At 37.4% G+C, this 17,201-nt stretch overlaps 1 protein-coding gene and 1 non-coding gene across 5 annotated transcripts in view; both read right to left on the reverse strand.

Moving 5' to 3' along the window:
* Atp13a4 (ATPase 13A4) overlaps positions 1–17,201 on the reverse strand; it is a 128,324-nt gene that overhangs the window by 64,306 nt on the left and 46,817 nt on the right. For all 4 annotated transcript variants that reach the window (XM_040270225.2, XM_040270226.2, XM_078043877.1 and 1 more), the window contains 5 exons: positions 8,995–9,141; positions 5,049–5,119; positions 4,879–4,959; positions 3,317–3,386; positions 1,652–1,786 (listed from right to left, as the gene is read on the reverse strand). In XM_040270225.2, the coding sequence (XP_040126159.2) occupies positions 1,652–1,786; positions 3,317–3,386; positions 4,879–4,959; positions 5,049–5,119; positions 8,995–9,141 (504 nt within the window). The remainder of the gene's footprint in view (positions 1–1,651; positions 1,787–3,316; positions 3,387–4,878; positions 4,960–5,048; positions 5,120–8,994; positions 9,142–17,201) is intronic.
* Positions 11,334–11,440, reverse strand: LOC120884567 (U6 spliceosomal RNA). Its single transcript, XR_005727002.1, has one exon. It is a non-coding gene; the product is annotated as a U6 spliceosomal RNA (small nuclear RNA).

Below are 17,201 nucleotides of genomic sequence, written 5' to 3' on the forward strand. Positions count from 1 at the left end.
AACACTTGATCCTAGTAGATCACTCTTGAGAGGAGAGTTGGACTCCAGGAAGTTCCTCCAATGGGAAGGGTCCTTAATTTTCATTGACTCTATTTTGTTCTGTTTGAAACTTACGCTTATCATGGCCACATGGATCATGGCTTCCTTCTATTAAGGAAAATAACTAGTTAATTTAAAAGATATCTTTAAAAATTACTATGACTATGGTGTGCTTCCCAGATACCCCCTTCCAGGTCTGAGGCAGTTATTCCCCCAGCTGCTGGGAATATTGGCTTCTGGCTGCTCTTGGTAAAGCCTTTCATAGGTTGCTCTTGACATTAGGAAGCTGTCTCACCGAGGTCACAACCTCTCTCTAGGGGGAGTTGCATCGCATAATTCCTCAATGTGGTATATGACAGATGACCTGGCACTCTGACTTTGATTCAGGATGATTCTGAAGAAAGATTCTGGTTCCCAGAACTGGAATTAGCTAAGGCCTTCGTTGCAATTGCATTGCTGTTCAATTTTTCTTCCATTTCTCTCCCTTCTTCCCTCTCTCTCTCTCCTGTTTTCCTCACTCATTCTTTGGTTAACACTGTTGAAAGCACTCAACAATAAAATTCCCACATACAAAAATACACTTTAAAAAATTAAAACAATCTATGGGCTTTAGGTTAATAGTGTCAACCTTAAACAGTGTTGTTTAAGTGGAGTTGTGAGAGGAAACCAGTTCAGCATGAATGAAAAGAGGGAGGACGGTGAATAATGGTGACAGCAGGCACAGAGACTCAAGAAATTTTACAGTAAAAGAAGATGAGACATAGCAGCCCCTGAAGAAATAAAGAATTGTTTTGGTTGAATTTTATTTTTCAGTTCAAAGAAGCTTGGGAGTGCTAAGCAGTGATGGGAAGACTCTTATGGAGACAGAAAAAAATGAGTCATCATGGGCTGCATAAGCACCAGGAAGTTGGAAGAGGACAGTATCTCAACTGTGGGGCTGAGGGCACTTCCTCCATTGCACTGAGAGGACAGAGAGAGCAGGAGCTGGAGAGATGGCTCATCTGATAGTTGCAGAGTGGGGAATTGAGCAAATTCCTATTTTAGGCTTTCATTGTCTTGTGATGTGAGATTGATGTGAGATTATCTGCTGAATGAAAGGAAAAGTGGAATATAGGGAAAATGGACATTCCAGAAACCTTAAGAGAGACTGGATTTGAAAACTCAATTTCAGAGAATGGCAGGGTACCTTGATCAGACATGTATAGAAAGCTTTCCCAGATAAGCTTGGCTCTCATGGGTTTGTAGTGTGACTAACCAATCTGTTCTATGTGATTTTCTTCCAACAGCCCCTAGATCCCCTGTTTCAGGCATGAAGAAGCTAAGGATTGAGTTGGAGCTTTGACAAATGAGTACTAACCAAACATAAAGGGTATATTCAAATTAAGTTCATATTAAACAGACTTCTCCACCTTCCACAGGGAAAAATATAACCTGAAAGACTAGGGATTGGGACTTGAGGGAAGAGAAAGAACCAGCTTGTTGAGCATTGGCCATTATATAATTCCAAATATGAACTGAGCAATGACTATTTCATGATTCTCCTTTCCAAGAAAATTTTAATGAAGCACTAATGCTCCCTTTCTGAGACTACGGGCTTACTGGGAAAACTCACCTCTCTGAGGTCATACACTGTCAGAGCTATGGAAATGACGGACATGATTATGATGGCAACAGCATATTCTTTATAGTCTTCACTAAACCACAGACAGACACTGAAGAGTTGAAATATGTAAAATGGATTGAGAACCTGTTGGCAGACATAAAACACGAAGACAAGGAAGATATTTAGGCCTCACACATAGCTATTCACTGACCCATTTTCATAATCATCTCTATGACATAAATCACCCCACATCATATGTCATTTTCCTTATTATATTTAGTCAGTATTCATATCCCAGACACTGCACTAAGCAACTTTGTCTGAATTTGCTCCTTTTATTTCCATTATTACCTTATTAACCAGAAGTTATTGCCATTGCAAAGATAAAGACACTGAGCCTGAAGTATTGAGAAACTTGCCCAAGGTCACACAGCTGTGGCTGTCAAAACTGAAACCCACACAATCTAACCCGAGAGTACTTGCTTTTACTCACTGCCACACTTTACAATTTACAAACTAGTTCCTCTTGTATCATCAAACTGACCATCACATTAGTTATGTAAAGAGGAGGTATCACCATCTCCCATTTACATTTACTGGCCTTCAGAAAGGGGAAGGATTCATTCAGGTTGGCACAATTAAAACACCTTCTAGTCTACTGTTCCTCTCTAGGACATCACAGTGGCCATATTTGAAGCCATTGAAGAGTTTACATTCGTGGATGAGTTGAAGACCACGTTTTCCCATATGTACAGAGCTGAGCTGAAAGTAGCAAGATACAACTGAGCATCTAAAACACTCAGAGAGAATAGATATAATCCTCAACAGCTGTGATCCTGCTTTGGTTAAAAGCATTTGGTACCCTTTCTCAAATTCCCTCTAGTTGTTTTGCATCTGTCTAAAACAAGAATGGTAATCCTTGCTTCAGGTTGGGGATGAAACACATAGAACTTTTCCTACCAGTTTGTTTTGCTTTCTTTCATGCTCAAAACTTCACTGAAAATATCCAGCTGAATTTAGTAACCTATTTTTTTAAGGCAAGGATAATTGGAGGTGGAGTACAGGGTAAGACCCACAGTAATACTGTATGGTTATGGTTTGAAAAATGATAAGCCCAGATAGGATTCAAGAGAAAAAATTAAACTTGGCAAATGAAGGTCAAGTTCTTCTTTGTCTCTTACATATACATTGAGATCAGTAGAACTGAACAGATGCTTTCTTTCTCCCTATAATTTTGGACATTGAGGAAATTGTATACATTGCCTAAGAAAATGATTGGTTTTTCTAAATATGTGCTACATAAACATATTTATTTATATAGAATTTGTATATTTTATATGTACATAATACATATAATTTTAGTTTCACAAAATTGAAACAGGCTAGGCAGCATTGAATTAAGAAAGAAAAAAAGAAAAGAAAACCATATTTATCCAGTAATCAAATAATAAGTAGACACACAAGCATCATAGCCTAATATTATACCAGGCAATGTGCAAAAGAGGAACTTAAAAGAAAAGGGTAGATGAGAGATCTGAAGAAACTATGCCTGATATTTAAAAAATATCTCCCACTTATGGCTACTTATTAACAAGCAGCACTCCTGATTGCTTGACCAGAACATAACCTCTTTGTTTCCTGTCTAAAGCAAAGAGAAAATCCTGGAGAAATTACCTCCTTGATGAGCAGTTTCCAAATAGGTGTGATTTCAACATCAATAGTATTAGGCCCACATATTAGCCTCCTACAGGGAGAGATCACAGGTCGTCCAGTCACTAATAAGGAAAAGGAAGCTCATTCCCTGCCCATTCAAAAAAGGCCTATTTTATGACCCCTTTCTCACTTCTGGCATCAACAAAAGCCTATCTTATTCTGTAACTCTCCCACCCAGCTCAAAATAACAGAAGGCTCCCAAGTGCAAAAATAATAAACATAATCATCTTGCTTCTATTGAACTAGACTCTCCCCAACGTCTAAATATTTCCATAAGTGGCAATTTGGGTATTTCCTAACACCCATTATCCGGTTCAAGTTAGTTTCAGGATTAGCATCTTTTCACTCTGTCTCTTCCCATGAAAGTAGAAGAGGGAGATCACTAAGACAGAATAGTTTTAGTGGTAAGGAAATGCTTTCCTTATTTTATTCCTCTTAGTCAAAAGTTCCTGAGATTCTGTATCATGTTTTAATGTGAGTAGGAAGGTCCTGGACTCTCAAAAATAGCTCGACACAAAATTCTGTGTCCTCCAATTGAAGACCCTGAGATGCACTTCTTTGATAATGCAGAGCAATGGAACTTTGTGAGTTATTTTGCTGTTGAAAACACTAACTACTCTCTCTGTGCCTTCCATACAGACACTGGGATTAAATAGCTTTGCTGAATGTATTACAGTAGTGCTCCTCAAACTTTAATATAGACACAGATAATTTGTATGATCTCATTAAAATGCAGATTCTTGTTCAATAGTAGCAAGATGTGTTCTGAGACTCTGCATCTCTAACAAACTCCCAGGTGATGTTGATGCTGCAAGGCTTTAGGTATCTTGAAAGTACTAGAAAGGGGGCAGGAGGCAGTGTAAGATACATAGAAATTTAGAACCAGTGAGACCTTTATAGAATCCTTCTCCTACTTTCATCCTTCGGAAACTAGAGCCCAGAGAGAAAATACTTGCTCAAAGCCACAGACTATTGACATTTCAGTGCCCTTCCTAAACCTTGCTTCTCTGCCTAGTAATTGATTTGGAGCAGCAGAGCTACACATCTTGCATGTCATTTTTCTGATGCTTCATAATTGCTGTGTAATTGTACTATCATGATATTATATGTATTTCCTGATTACAATCAAAATAGGCTCAACTCTATTATTTTTGTAACCTTGAGAAGCATTATGTAGAAAATAATGAAAAAAAGGAGTGCTAAACCTACAGTTGAAAGTATGGACTCAGTTTTTTCTCCCTCTTTTCCCATCTGTGCGACATCCTTCAGGACATCAAAACCTCTCTGGGCCTCAGATTTCACATCTATTATGTGGGGATGATGATGAGGTCTGTTCTCCCTCACACGGTTGCTCTGAAGATGCATGAGATAAGGTATGTGAAAGCATTTAATTTAATAATGCTAAATAGAGCATTACAGATTTTTCTGATATTAATCAATTAGGGTAACTACTTACTGAGCTCTTTTTTTTTTTTTGACCAACTGTTCTTTTGAGCTAAAATAGACAATAATATGCATGATACCTAATCTCCTGTTCTTCTCTTGTTAGACCTGATCCAAATTTTAGATGTATCTTGGCAGAACTGAGCCAGTCTTCCAACGAGCTAAAATAATAATGAGAAGGATGCATTTAGCAATAACATTTTTGAGATAACATTTTTCTTCTTTCAATGCACTTGCCAAAACAACTTACCCGACTTTTTGGAACTGTCCTTCTAAGTTATTCCAAACATATCTCATTTTCTGCACCTTTATGCATCTCACCTGCAAGAAAAATGTATTAAGAAAATCTCCAGTTTGTAGATTGGGTGAATATGCAGCAATTCAGTGTCTAAAGAAGCATTTATAAAGAAGCAAAGATAGAACTTAAATACTTAGAACTAAGATTTTCTTTTCTAAAACTTATCCTATTTTTTCCTGCTCCACAAATGTCATTTTTATTAGAAATCATCAATCAACATGTATCACAGGCCTACTATACAGATAAATATATGAATAACAAAATCTCAGTCTTTACATTCCATTACCTTATATCCTAATAAGGAAAAAATACATTTCCCAAAAGAAAATGATGCCATATAGTCTAATATGTGTATGTCAAAGAAATGAAAATATTTTAAGTTTAAAAATATTCTTAAAATGTTGTAGAAATATAGAGAGGGCAGATGACAAAGGGCCCATGGAAGAGATGACATCTGAACTGCAGCAGTGAAGGGTTGGAAAGATTTTGCTCAGATAAGAAGTGAAGAGAGAATTTCAAAGAAATTGTGTACAAATAGTTGAGTGGGAGGAGGCAAGAGGGTAGCACTATTCAACTGCAGAATAAAGACAACATTAAGAGCAGCCTTCAAGGCTAGGATGAGATATCTGGAACCTTCTCCCACAGACAATAGATTTGTGCAGTAACCTAAAGAAGTGGCACTAAAGAAGATTAGGCTGGCAGCAGATACTAAAGGGGAAAGAGGAAGTTATTGAAAGAAAATATGCTCCAGAAAATGAGGCTTTGAGGGTGTTAATAATGGGGGAAAAAGGAGGATTAATGCTTATCACTATTGTTCTTTCATACTTTAGATTTGTGTAAGAAACTTTAGGTATAAATCTGAATTCCCATGAACTGGTGAGTTTGCCAATCACAGAGAGAAAACAGTGGAACTTCCATATTGATGTGAAGCCATACGATTGATATGATGTGGTTATAACCTCAGGTTCCTTGTTTGAAGCTTCTGAGGAACTTGAAAAATTGCTGCTGTCTGGGTCCCATAACAAGAGATTCTAATTTAGTTTGTCTGCAGTGTACCTGGGGCAGGTAATTCCAATGTACAGCCAAGGTTGAAGAACAGTATTCAAGACTTTCTTTTGTGGCAACTCTGATATTTGTGTCCTTGAGAACTTCTACTAAATTTCCCTAAGTTCTTTTTCAGTTTCTTTCTCTAAATTCTGTATGTATGGATGGATTCCATTTTCTTCTAACAATTTCTGAGGTGATTCTTCAGAGTAGTTAAAGACTGAAAAGATCATATAGCTGGTACATAATAATTGTTCAATACATTTTTTTATTAAATAAGCAAATGAATGCTTTGTTAAACCACATCTCAACTAGAACTAGAGTTTAAATCTCTAAGGTCTAAGACCTAGGTTACCTGACATGAATGGTAATCTTACTCAGTAAGTTCAAACACACACATATTTGATAGTTACCAAGAGTGTTAGAGGCCATATTTTTAAATTTTATAGAATGAATGTACTTCAATGAGATTGGTTGCAAAATGAGTTATTTCAGAACATATCTTATTGTCATTGGGGATGATACTTTTCTCATACACTGCAAATTAAAAGGGAAAAATAGTATTTGAAAAGTGATCAGCCTGAGGCATGTTAGCTACCATGGTCCATGTTGGACCCTCAGGTTTCTTGTCTCATAACTTGGTTTCCTTTTTGGTATTCCCTGCAATTTTGCAAACAGTATTACTAATAAGGGCTACTATTTCTGAGCATTTAGAGCTTATCATCTTGTGATAAGGCAGACACTAATTTCATTTTTGCTTTGTACCTAATGTTCACTGTGATTATGTCACTCACAAGGCTGGTATCTTAGCTCCAGCCCACGTGGCTTCAAAACTCAGTCTTGTAAAGGATAGAAGCCTCAAGTTAGTCTCAAAATAAAATCTAAAAATCCCTTAAGTTTGGGGCTCAAGATGTATAGATTAAGAGTTGCCTACTTTTAAAATTTCATATATTTGAAAATTGTGTTAGAAAAATGTTAAAGGACACACTGGTGGAAGGTGAGGTTCCCTGCCTCAGATAGAGAACCTGCACCAAGAGGCTGTGAAGCCACAGACTGAGACATTTATAAAACATAATAGACACAAAACTTCTACAGATGAAGACAGCAACAATGAGGAAGAGAGGTTCCTGGTGAGTTTTACCTCAAGTGAGAAAATAGATTCCATTTTCTTCTGACCATTTCTGAAGTCACTCCTCAGAGAGTAAGAAAAACTACTCCATTGTAAACCTTGTAAGCGCCTCCGAGATTCCCCCTAGCAGGAGGTATTTCTGCCTAGAGTTTACCTGCTTCCACCATCACCCTCAGAGCTTCTGGAAACTAGTAATGGATGTGAAGTATAACATGTGCAAAGGGTAAATTTATTTGCCCATTTCCCAAAACTTCAAACTAGAAAACAGTAACTAGGAGATCAAGTATCTCTTGTGGGGTGAATTTCACTTTTCTGCTCAGTAATCTGTAAAATGTCCTCTTCCCACAATTCTCACTCTTCATTTCTTGTTGGAATATGTAACAGCTTACCCCTATCAGGTGAAGCACTGGATTTCAGTTTTACATGCAGTCCTATAAAATGGTCCTTACAGTCTCCTCTTAACCTGCATTTGAAAACCTGACATAGTTCTTTACTGCAGTCTCCACACACCCCATTAAAGTTTCCACACTCCCATAAATGGTTGTCATATTGGGATCGCTGTTTTAATTATCATTCCCATCCGTGTCATCATGGCTGAGCCCATGACATTTCTTCTGACTTTCGTGAAAGTTTGAAACTTTACTGCGAATATAGTCTGTTGTAATTCAGAGATCACCTTAATATCCATTTTCACATTTAGGCTCACGAACAGCCCTGAGAAACAGGCAGAGAAGGGATTTTTGACTCTCATTTTATAAATAAGAAACTCAAGCCTCAGGGAGGCAGTAACCAGCCAAACTCCCCCAGTGCTAAGCTGATAAATGAAGACTTCATGCTGACGTATCTAAACTTCATTTCAAGACCTCTGCCCTTCCTCACATTGTTTGTTTATTTGAGAATGTCTCCATTTGTCTCTTTCATTATTTATTAATACAACTAAACAGGCTAGAATTTCAGGCAACAAAGCTCTGAGGACATGTTTTTGGAGGCCCAGGACTTCTCCAGGTGAATGGCCACCTGAGGTGAGGCAATCTGTCCCTTGAGGGTGCCTGACCTCTTGGTTTTGCTTATTTTGGCAGTCAACACAACTGAGTGGGAACAATTGGCAACAGAGAAACTCCTCAACAATTGATTTTTTATTATTTTTTTAAAAATTACACTTGAGCTCATAAAACTAAACAGCTAAGTGTATAGGAATATAAAAGATTCTTATAAAATACATTTTAAATATGAATGTTAGCAAGTCACAACTAAAGCAAAAAGGGAGTAACCCATGTCCATTTGAATGACACAATTAAAAATAAGGTCATTTTACAGATTCCAACTCCTGGATAATTACCTTTACTGTAAGATTAACTTTATTATACACATTATCAAACAGGGATCAATGCTTTTCAGAGCTGACATGTGTTGAGCATCCACTATGTACCTGGCATTATATTGATCTTTGTTAAATTTTATCAATTAATATTAGAGATAGGCATCATTACTGTTTTATAGTTAGGAAACCTGAGGTTCAACAGAGTTAAGAAATTTATACAAGATTGCATTGCTTAGAAGCTGAAGCTCAGATTTGAACTGAGCTCTGTGTGGTTTCAGGTGCATGTCCTTTACAAGGTCCCATCCTGTTGATTGAGAATTAGTACAGTGATGGATCTAACCTTATATATGGGAAGGGTAAGGTTAAATTTCTCTGGCATCAGCCATAGCCATAACTTTACTTACCTTTAGGTCTGGCTTTGTGATGGCTCTATTTATTATAAACTCCTCATCTGTGATGAGAGGGTGATCAGGGGTAAGACCAAATGTGCTGCTTAATGTCGACAGGTGGATCCACACTACCTTTTTCGAAGAGTAAGTTTGGAATTCATCCTGCGGAAACAGACATCAAAACCCCAGTGATGTTAAGAGAAGCCCTCAGGCTAAAATTCAATCTGAAAAACATCGTTTTAATATAATTCTGTAAGTTTATGGAGTTAATGAATATTTTTGACAAAATGATATGCCTTTGAAAGATGGTAGGCATAGAATCAGGAGGGGAGAAAGGTTTGCCATCTTTTAAAAAAATATTTATTTATTTTTTTAGTTGTAGTTAGACACGATACCTTTATTATTTTATCTACTCATATGTGGTGTTGAGGATCGAACCCAGGACCCCGCACATGCGAGGCAGGTGCTCTACCTCTGAGTCACAACCCCACCCAGGGTTGCCATCTTATTAAGGAATCTGGAGTTGGGAAGCACATGATCAGCTAAGGGCTACTTTCCTCCATTGCCTTCCTGTCCACAGGGCTTCAGCCACATGCAGAATTTCACAGGAAGAAAAACAAGCATTCCATAGGTTTCTGTGGATCTCTGAAGGTGAGAAAACCAAATCAATTAAATCATCCCCATCTTTCTAGGCTTGTCTGAAAGTCTACCTCTTTCAGGAGGGTCTCTTGATTACAATCCCACGAGGAGGAAAGAAAAAAGTCACTATGCCAACTCCAAAAGACTTTAACCATCCCTCTCTGGTGCTCCTAATTATTTTCTGCTTATATTCTCTATAGTCCTTCCAGATCACCTTGAAAGTGGAACCATGTTTTATTGTTTTTTATCTCCCCCCTCAGTGTGGAGCCCAGAGACCAGCTTCATGAGAGTAAAATGAACAGATAAAAAAGACTGGCTGCCTGAATGAACGTGCACACAGGTAACTGTGGAGATATTAGCACAGCCAGGATCCAAGAAGGTCCCCCCACCTTTTTTATTTTTCAATTGTTGAACATTTATTTCAGCTAATTGGCGAGGGGATAGGACAGTGTTCGCATGGCCTACATGTTGGTCACAATGACAACAAAGCTTAATCCAGTCCAGGATATAGAGGTGAAAGTGTAAATCATGAAGACATGTTTAGATTTGTGTAAGTTTGTATAAAAGTGATGCTGAACAATTATATAAGCTTTAAAAAAAATAGAGCCACCTAATGCCATTTAACTGCGACTATCACTGCTAAATGAAAGGTGCCTCTTTAAGATTTTTATACAACTTCTGATAACTAGGGGCAAAGAAAGGAAGCTGCTGTAAAGTTTGCAGCACTTCTAATTGGAGGAAAGCAATAGGGAAGCAAATAAAGTCGGCTTGAACAAGCACCCCAGAAGGAACATGCATGCTTCAAACAAGGACTTTACACCACACTGTGAAGAGAGCAATGTTTCTGTAAGAAAACTATCATGAACAACTGGTAAATTAACATTTGTGCTTCATTTTGGGGCATCAAAAACAATCCAACTGAGTAACCAAATGATTATGACCATACATATACATACAAAATCATCTCAGAGGTCAAATGTACCTTGGCCTTAAAAATTATGCACTATTATGAAGCAATCTCTGTTGCTTGTCCCATTCATTCCAAATGCTTCCATACTACTTTTAAATGACATCATTCCAATTTAATCACCTAAAATAATCTATATTCCCTTTATTTTAAGGTATGTACTGTCCAATAGGGTTCTTTGGTATAAATTTGTTTCTGTTTAAGTTTCAACAATTAAATATTCAGTCATTTGATATGTGATGTGTCAATTCCCTTTATTTTTATTATATATAATAATATGCTGCACTCATCTTTGTTTCATTGAACCAGGTTTCATATTCTAATTTAATCTTCCTTTGACAAATACAGTAATTAATATATGTATACTGCCAAATTGTTTGATAGATATTGCTTGTATACAGCTGTGTCATTTTCATATATGCACCTAATCAGTTATGATAAATAGAAATAGACCTATAAATTTAAGAAATCTAAGAAAGGTACTTTATGCATATTTCTAATCCATATTTAAGTCCCTTATCATTCAATTGACCATAGTTCCCTTTTTTAAAAAAAAAATGTATGCCTGAATTAATCAGCTTAGCAAAACAGTAATACTGACAAGACATCATCTTACACTGTTAGCTAACATGGACATGAAGGCAGTGACCATCTATAGTGTGTAAAATGCCATAAGAAGTCATCAACAAAGGAGGAGAGTTATGTCACTCCAATTTCTTCAAGAACACTGTGTGGGGTCTCAGTTTCCTAAAATATGGAACGCTTCATGAATTTGCATGTTATCCTTGCCCAGGGGCCATGTTAATCTTCTCTGTATCATTCCAATTTTAGTGTTTATATGCTGCTGAAGCCAGCACAAGAAGGTCCCTTCTTGTAGGACCCTAATTGAAACCATTTCCCTTTGCAGTTCACAAAGGGACTTCATCACAGACTAAAGCTAGAAGGAAAAGCACCAGATTAACAGATACCACAATGGTCCCTTGGAGAGTAATGTGATAATGACAGTAGTTATTATCTGAATGGGTAAAGGCTAAACATAAAACCCACTGGATGTCTGATAAACCTCAGGAGCTAAGCAAGATAACAAAGGAAATCAAGCCCAGGAAATCAATGCCTTGGAATGTAGATCACAGCTGGGAATTATTTTGGTGACATACTCAGGTTTTCCTTGAAGACTATTTGATCTGAGTATTAAAAGTAGGGAGGAGATAGCAAAATGGTTGTCCTAAATCTCCTCTATTCATCTTCCTCAAGAGTGGTCCTCCTCTGCATCTTTGCCCCTGCTCTTTCTTAGCTTGGAATACATTCCTTCTTTCCCTTCCTGAGTGCTGACATGGCACCCCCTGGACAGCCTTTGGGGTTCAGCCCAAAGACCTCCCTAATCTCCCTCAGCCATCCCTCCTCTACACCACTGGTATAACTTGAGATTCTTAGCAGTCTACCTTTTGTCCACATTGTCACTTGTCTTGGGCTGTAGGTAGGGACTGTGTCTGACACTTGTCTGTGCTCCAGCCAGGTCTAGCACAGATTCTAAGAGGCAGAGAGAAAGATGGCTATCAGGCCGGGAGGTAGAGATGTACAGAGAGATGGATTGGCGGGAGCAAAGCAAAGGAACGGGGGGGGGGGAAGAGGAGAGGAGGGAAAACTAACTAGAAATTTGAAAGTTAATGTATTAATTTATAAAAAACTAATGAAATGGGTTATGACCCTGTGTGAGAGGAAAGATGACTAAATCAAACCAAATAAAATTTGCATAGATTTATTTTCAGAGCCTAAGAGTGACTGCAGAGAGCTAACTTTGCAATAATGAGCCACTAAACTGGTAGACACTTTTAGGTATGGTAGAGTAGGCAGCCAACTCTCTAGAATGTGCTTTGACATAGTTTGTATTACATAGCTCCGCCTTTGACCCTATCAAAGGGGCTTTGCTATGAGAAGAACTTCAAGTTTCTAATGACAGCAGTAATAAATATATTTATCACTCACCATATTACAGGCACACATTTCATTTAATGCCCAAAAGCCCTATGAGATAATTACCTCAATTATTCTTCCACTTTATAGGTGAGTAAATTAAGATGCTTGGCAAGTATTAGAGCAGGAATTTAACCATCCACCACACCCTTGCAGACCTCCTTCATAGTCACCCCCCTCCTCCATTCTAAATTTTGCTTAAAAAAAAAATTGAGTTGTCACTTTATATATTCAACCTGAACTGAGACTTCCAAAGAATAAAGTCTCAACTAAAAAAACTTGATAAGAAAGCACATAATTTGTTGGTAAATGAGAATACAAATTATAATAGATCCATAAAGACTAAAGACCTGTAGTTACCAAGTGAGGACAAATGAGAAGACAGCTACTCTTGATCCTCTTATGTGAATTAAAATACTATCAATGACTACATTTCATATGATTACTTAGAAGTTTCTGTAAACTTTTTGTATCTGCTATCTTATTTTAGACTCACAGTTCCCCAAAGCCCATATCTCTATTTTGCAGATGAGAACTCATGAGCAGAGCTAAGAATTATTGTATGACCATAAGCAGGGATAAGAATTATTTGATCCAGTCTGATATTGGTAGTTGGGTAAAACTGGGACCTGATTCAGGTCTTCCCACTCCAAATCTTGACCTCTTCCTCTTTATTTCAACAGGTTGTTCCATGGTGTTTGTGACTTGTGTGTGGGAAATCACCTTGAATTCTATACTATATAACAAAACACATTCATTTTCTCACAATTTCTGCTCTCTTGGAAGCACAGAATCTGATTCACAAAGTCAAGCTGTCACCCTCTGCAACAACCAACAGCCTTCCATACTGTATGCCTAAAAAGAGAAGAGCAAAGTTTCAGACAACTGAAACTCCCAAGTTCCCCAAGTCCAATGTTTATCCAATGCACCAAATGCAAACCTTAGTCTTGATACTTGTAAGTATCAAACACTGAAATTCTTCTATATGTCTATATTTATCAACTTGTGATATCATTAAACCAAATGTGATCGGTTATATTTGTGTTTAAGTTCATTTCCTGTTGTTCCCTTTACCTCTTGCCCAATAACTGTATAACAAAAAGTAGAATTCTACAGGCAAAGTAATAGTTACGACAGTTAAGCAATCATTTTTCTTAAGAGTAGGGTAGTGACACTAACTTCTCTCTTGTTAACTATTCTTTTGAGGACTCTTGTCAAATAGCCCAACTTATTTTTAGGAGAAAAAGAAAAGCAAAGGAATGGAAAGAAAGTGTTTCCAATATGAAATGGTCAACTGGGGTAACATCTCCAACTTCTCTCAGTTTTTGGTTTGATGTTATATACTATGGAAAGTCCACAGGCTGGAGACCTGAGCCCAGATCTCAGCTTATCACTGCCTTGCAGCTCTCTGAACCTAATCTCCTTTACCCAGGAGAGTAGTAATAATAAGGTCACATTTCATGAATGTTTGAAGTATTAAATGAAGAAATATATAATATCTTTTTAATTAAATAATTGGCTTATAATGTAAATAATTTCAATTGTTTGCCTAGCAAATCTAGACTCACTCAAGTCTCGCTGAGCAGAACGTACCTCCCCTTTATCAAAATAATTGAGATTAATTCTTCAACTCTAAAAGAATATGTCTCAAAATAATTGAAGAGTGCATTTCCAAAGTTGAATGTACACAGAGGACCTATGCTTGACCTGGGAAGACAAATAGAAGAACAAACTGGGCATTGTTTATTTTCTGTGATCTTGAACTTTCTGAACCTGGAAATGCCAGACAAAATTTTACTTTTGAATGTACTAGATTATCTTGCTTATCTTATCTCAGCCTTTTTCTAAAAGCAGTTCAACCTTTGGAATTTAAAAGCAGTATAATGGTCATTTTAAATTCAGGCCAGTCCTGCAACTTCTCTTGTATGTTTAGTAGCACACACTCATACAAGCAAAAGTTGTATTGAGTTTGCCATAAATAAAAGAAGTAGCCTAATGCAAAATTCCAAAAGGCGCTAGAAAATGAATACTTTCTCTTAGAGATGGGCACCTTGCAAAGCTAGATTGATGAACTCTCTGGTAAGGTGAAGTACTTAGCATATTAGAGATAAAGTAATGGTAACCTAAATTTCTCACTGCAGTACCTTAACACTGCACTACCTTAACAGACCTATAACTTTTGTGAAATATCATTCTTTCTATGTGAATCAATTTTTTCTCTTTTTCTTTCCCCTTTTTGGACAGATTCATTTGATGTTCTTTACACCCTGACCTAATCTATCCAATGTTGCTTAGCTGAAAAACATTGACATTGGCTAGAATGTGAGATTTAGCTAAAAGGTATATGGAGAATTCTCTAAACATTGGAGATATTGCACACAGTGTTATTATCTGAGTATTGTTAGGACATATTAACCAGAAATAAATAAATAAAAGGAGTGCTGCAAATTAGTGAAGTCATATGACATAAAAAGGTTGGATCTATGTTCTTTTCCTTAAAAAAGAAAAAGAAAACTAAGAACAACTCAGCATATGTATTTTGAGAGATTGTGGTTTGATGCTTGTTTGCTTTATAGTTGTTTTCTGAGTGGAGAGGGGGATAGTGGATTAGTTGGTTCGTTATCTGGAACATCTGGAGATGCAAAACATCTGGAGATGCAGGGTATAGTAAAAAGTTAATCGATGCCGATGGAGTGAATGCATGCATACCAGGCAGTTCTCATCTCATCACTTCACACATATCACCACATATCCTCCAAAGAGGTAGACCCTATTGACAGCCCCATTTAATGGAAGAGTAAATGGAGGCAGAGAGGGGTAGGTAATTGCCTATTATAGTCTGGGTTGTCACCTGCAAATTCATATGTTGAAGTCTTAACCTCATATCTATTTGGATATAAGTTCTTTAATGAGGTAATTAAGGCTAAATGAGGCCATGAGGTAGTACATTAATCCAGTAAAATTGATATCCACATATAATGAAGATGATATTCCAGGAGTGTAAGAGTTCAGAGGAAAGGCCATGTGAGGTCACAGAGAGAAGGTGGTCATCTGCAAACAAGGAAGACCATCCTCACCAGAAACTAACCCTGTTGACACCTGGATCTTGGACTTCCAGCTTCCAGAACTATGAAAACATAAAATTCAGCTATGGGAGCACTAGCAAACAAATACATTGCCCGTGGTTGGGCATGAGCAGAGCTAGGAATCATATCTAGGCACCCGGATTCCAGCCTCTATGCTGAAGGCACTTCTCAGTATTGCCTTTGTGGCATCTGGACATTACACAGAGACTCACAAGATCTTTAGTTCAACTCTCCATCAATGCTTAGCAATTTTACTCCTGTTTCTTATAGTTCTGGCATCACGAGCATTTCATTTAACTCTTCTGTGTCTCCAGTAGTAACCTAGAGGGAAAATAGCCTCTATAGGAGAGGACCAAATGAGACATGTATGTAAATACTTTTCAAACTATTACATCACAATATCAATGGCCCTGTGTTATGAAGAATAATAGCATCAGAACTACTTATCTTAACATAGAGTCATTTGTCCATGGCCAGTTCTGAGAACCTCAGGATTTCTGGTTTCATGTTTAATAAAAAGCCAGGGAGAAGTGGGGGTGGAAGGGATGGGCTTCTGGAGAGGGAGTGTGCACCTAAAAGATACATAATACCTTGTTCTCTTTCTTTCTCAATTATGGCATTTCACTTTAGTATCTTTGAAATAAAGCAGTAATAGAAACTGTAAGACTATTACAGATTCCATTGAATTCAATTTATTTAATTGAATGAAATAAATATGGAGCACCTGCCATGGCTCAGTGCTAACTCCAAGAGAGGATAAAAAGTAAGCCACTCATCTTTCTTCAAAAAGCCTATAATCTGATATGAGTAAAACCATTAAAAGGAATGTGGTGTAGTGCCAAACCAACCCTGGGACTCAGAAGGTGGGAAAACTTAGGTTTAAGCTCTTTGACCACATGATTTCCTCTTTTCATATGCCTTTCCCATCAGCTTTTAAATCTCATCTGTTTGGAACCCAGGAAGATCTTTCCAGATTTTATTGACTTGGTTAAATCCCTGTTACCTAATTCTACCCTAACCATGAACCTTTCCTAAGTAACACTTTGAAGAGTTGGATCATTTTTTTTTATGTGGTGGACTGATGAATTCCATGACCCTTTGTTTATAATAATAAACAAAGACATATACCTGTCAGGAACCAGCACTGTGATTGGCATCAGCCTGCACTCATCGGGTTGATGAAGGAAAGACAAACAGGGAGGGAACTCCTGGCTCTGACATTTACTCGGAGGTAAAATTACTTGTTCTCTCTGTATTTTCATCTGTAAAATGGACACAATCTTGACATTTTACAGGGTTGTTATGAAAACTAAATAAAATGATCAGTGACAGGCTATATTATAAACTGCAAAGTGAACAGCATTTTATTACAAGGCTGACTGACAAAAGCACAGAAATGAAAACAGAGAATTAAAAGAGAATGCAGGAGAGATGAGGAACTACCTCCACGACTGGGCCAGAGAATGAATCAACAAAGACATGATAGAGAAGGTCATAAACATCTAAGAAATGACCTTCGAAAACTTGGAATGGAACCACAATTTGATCCAGCTATC

The sequence above is a fragment of the Ictidomys tridecemlineatus genome, chromosome 3 (assembly GCF_052094955.1).
Source record: "Ictidomys tridecemlineatus isolate mIctTri1 chromosome 3, mIctTri1.hap1, whole genome shotgun sequence".
NCBI lineage: Eukaryota > Metazoa > Chordata > Mammalia > Rodentia > Sciuridae > Ictidomys > Ictidomys tridecemlineatus.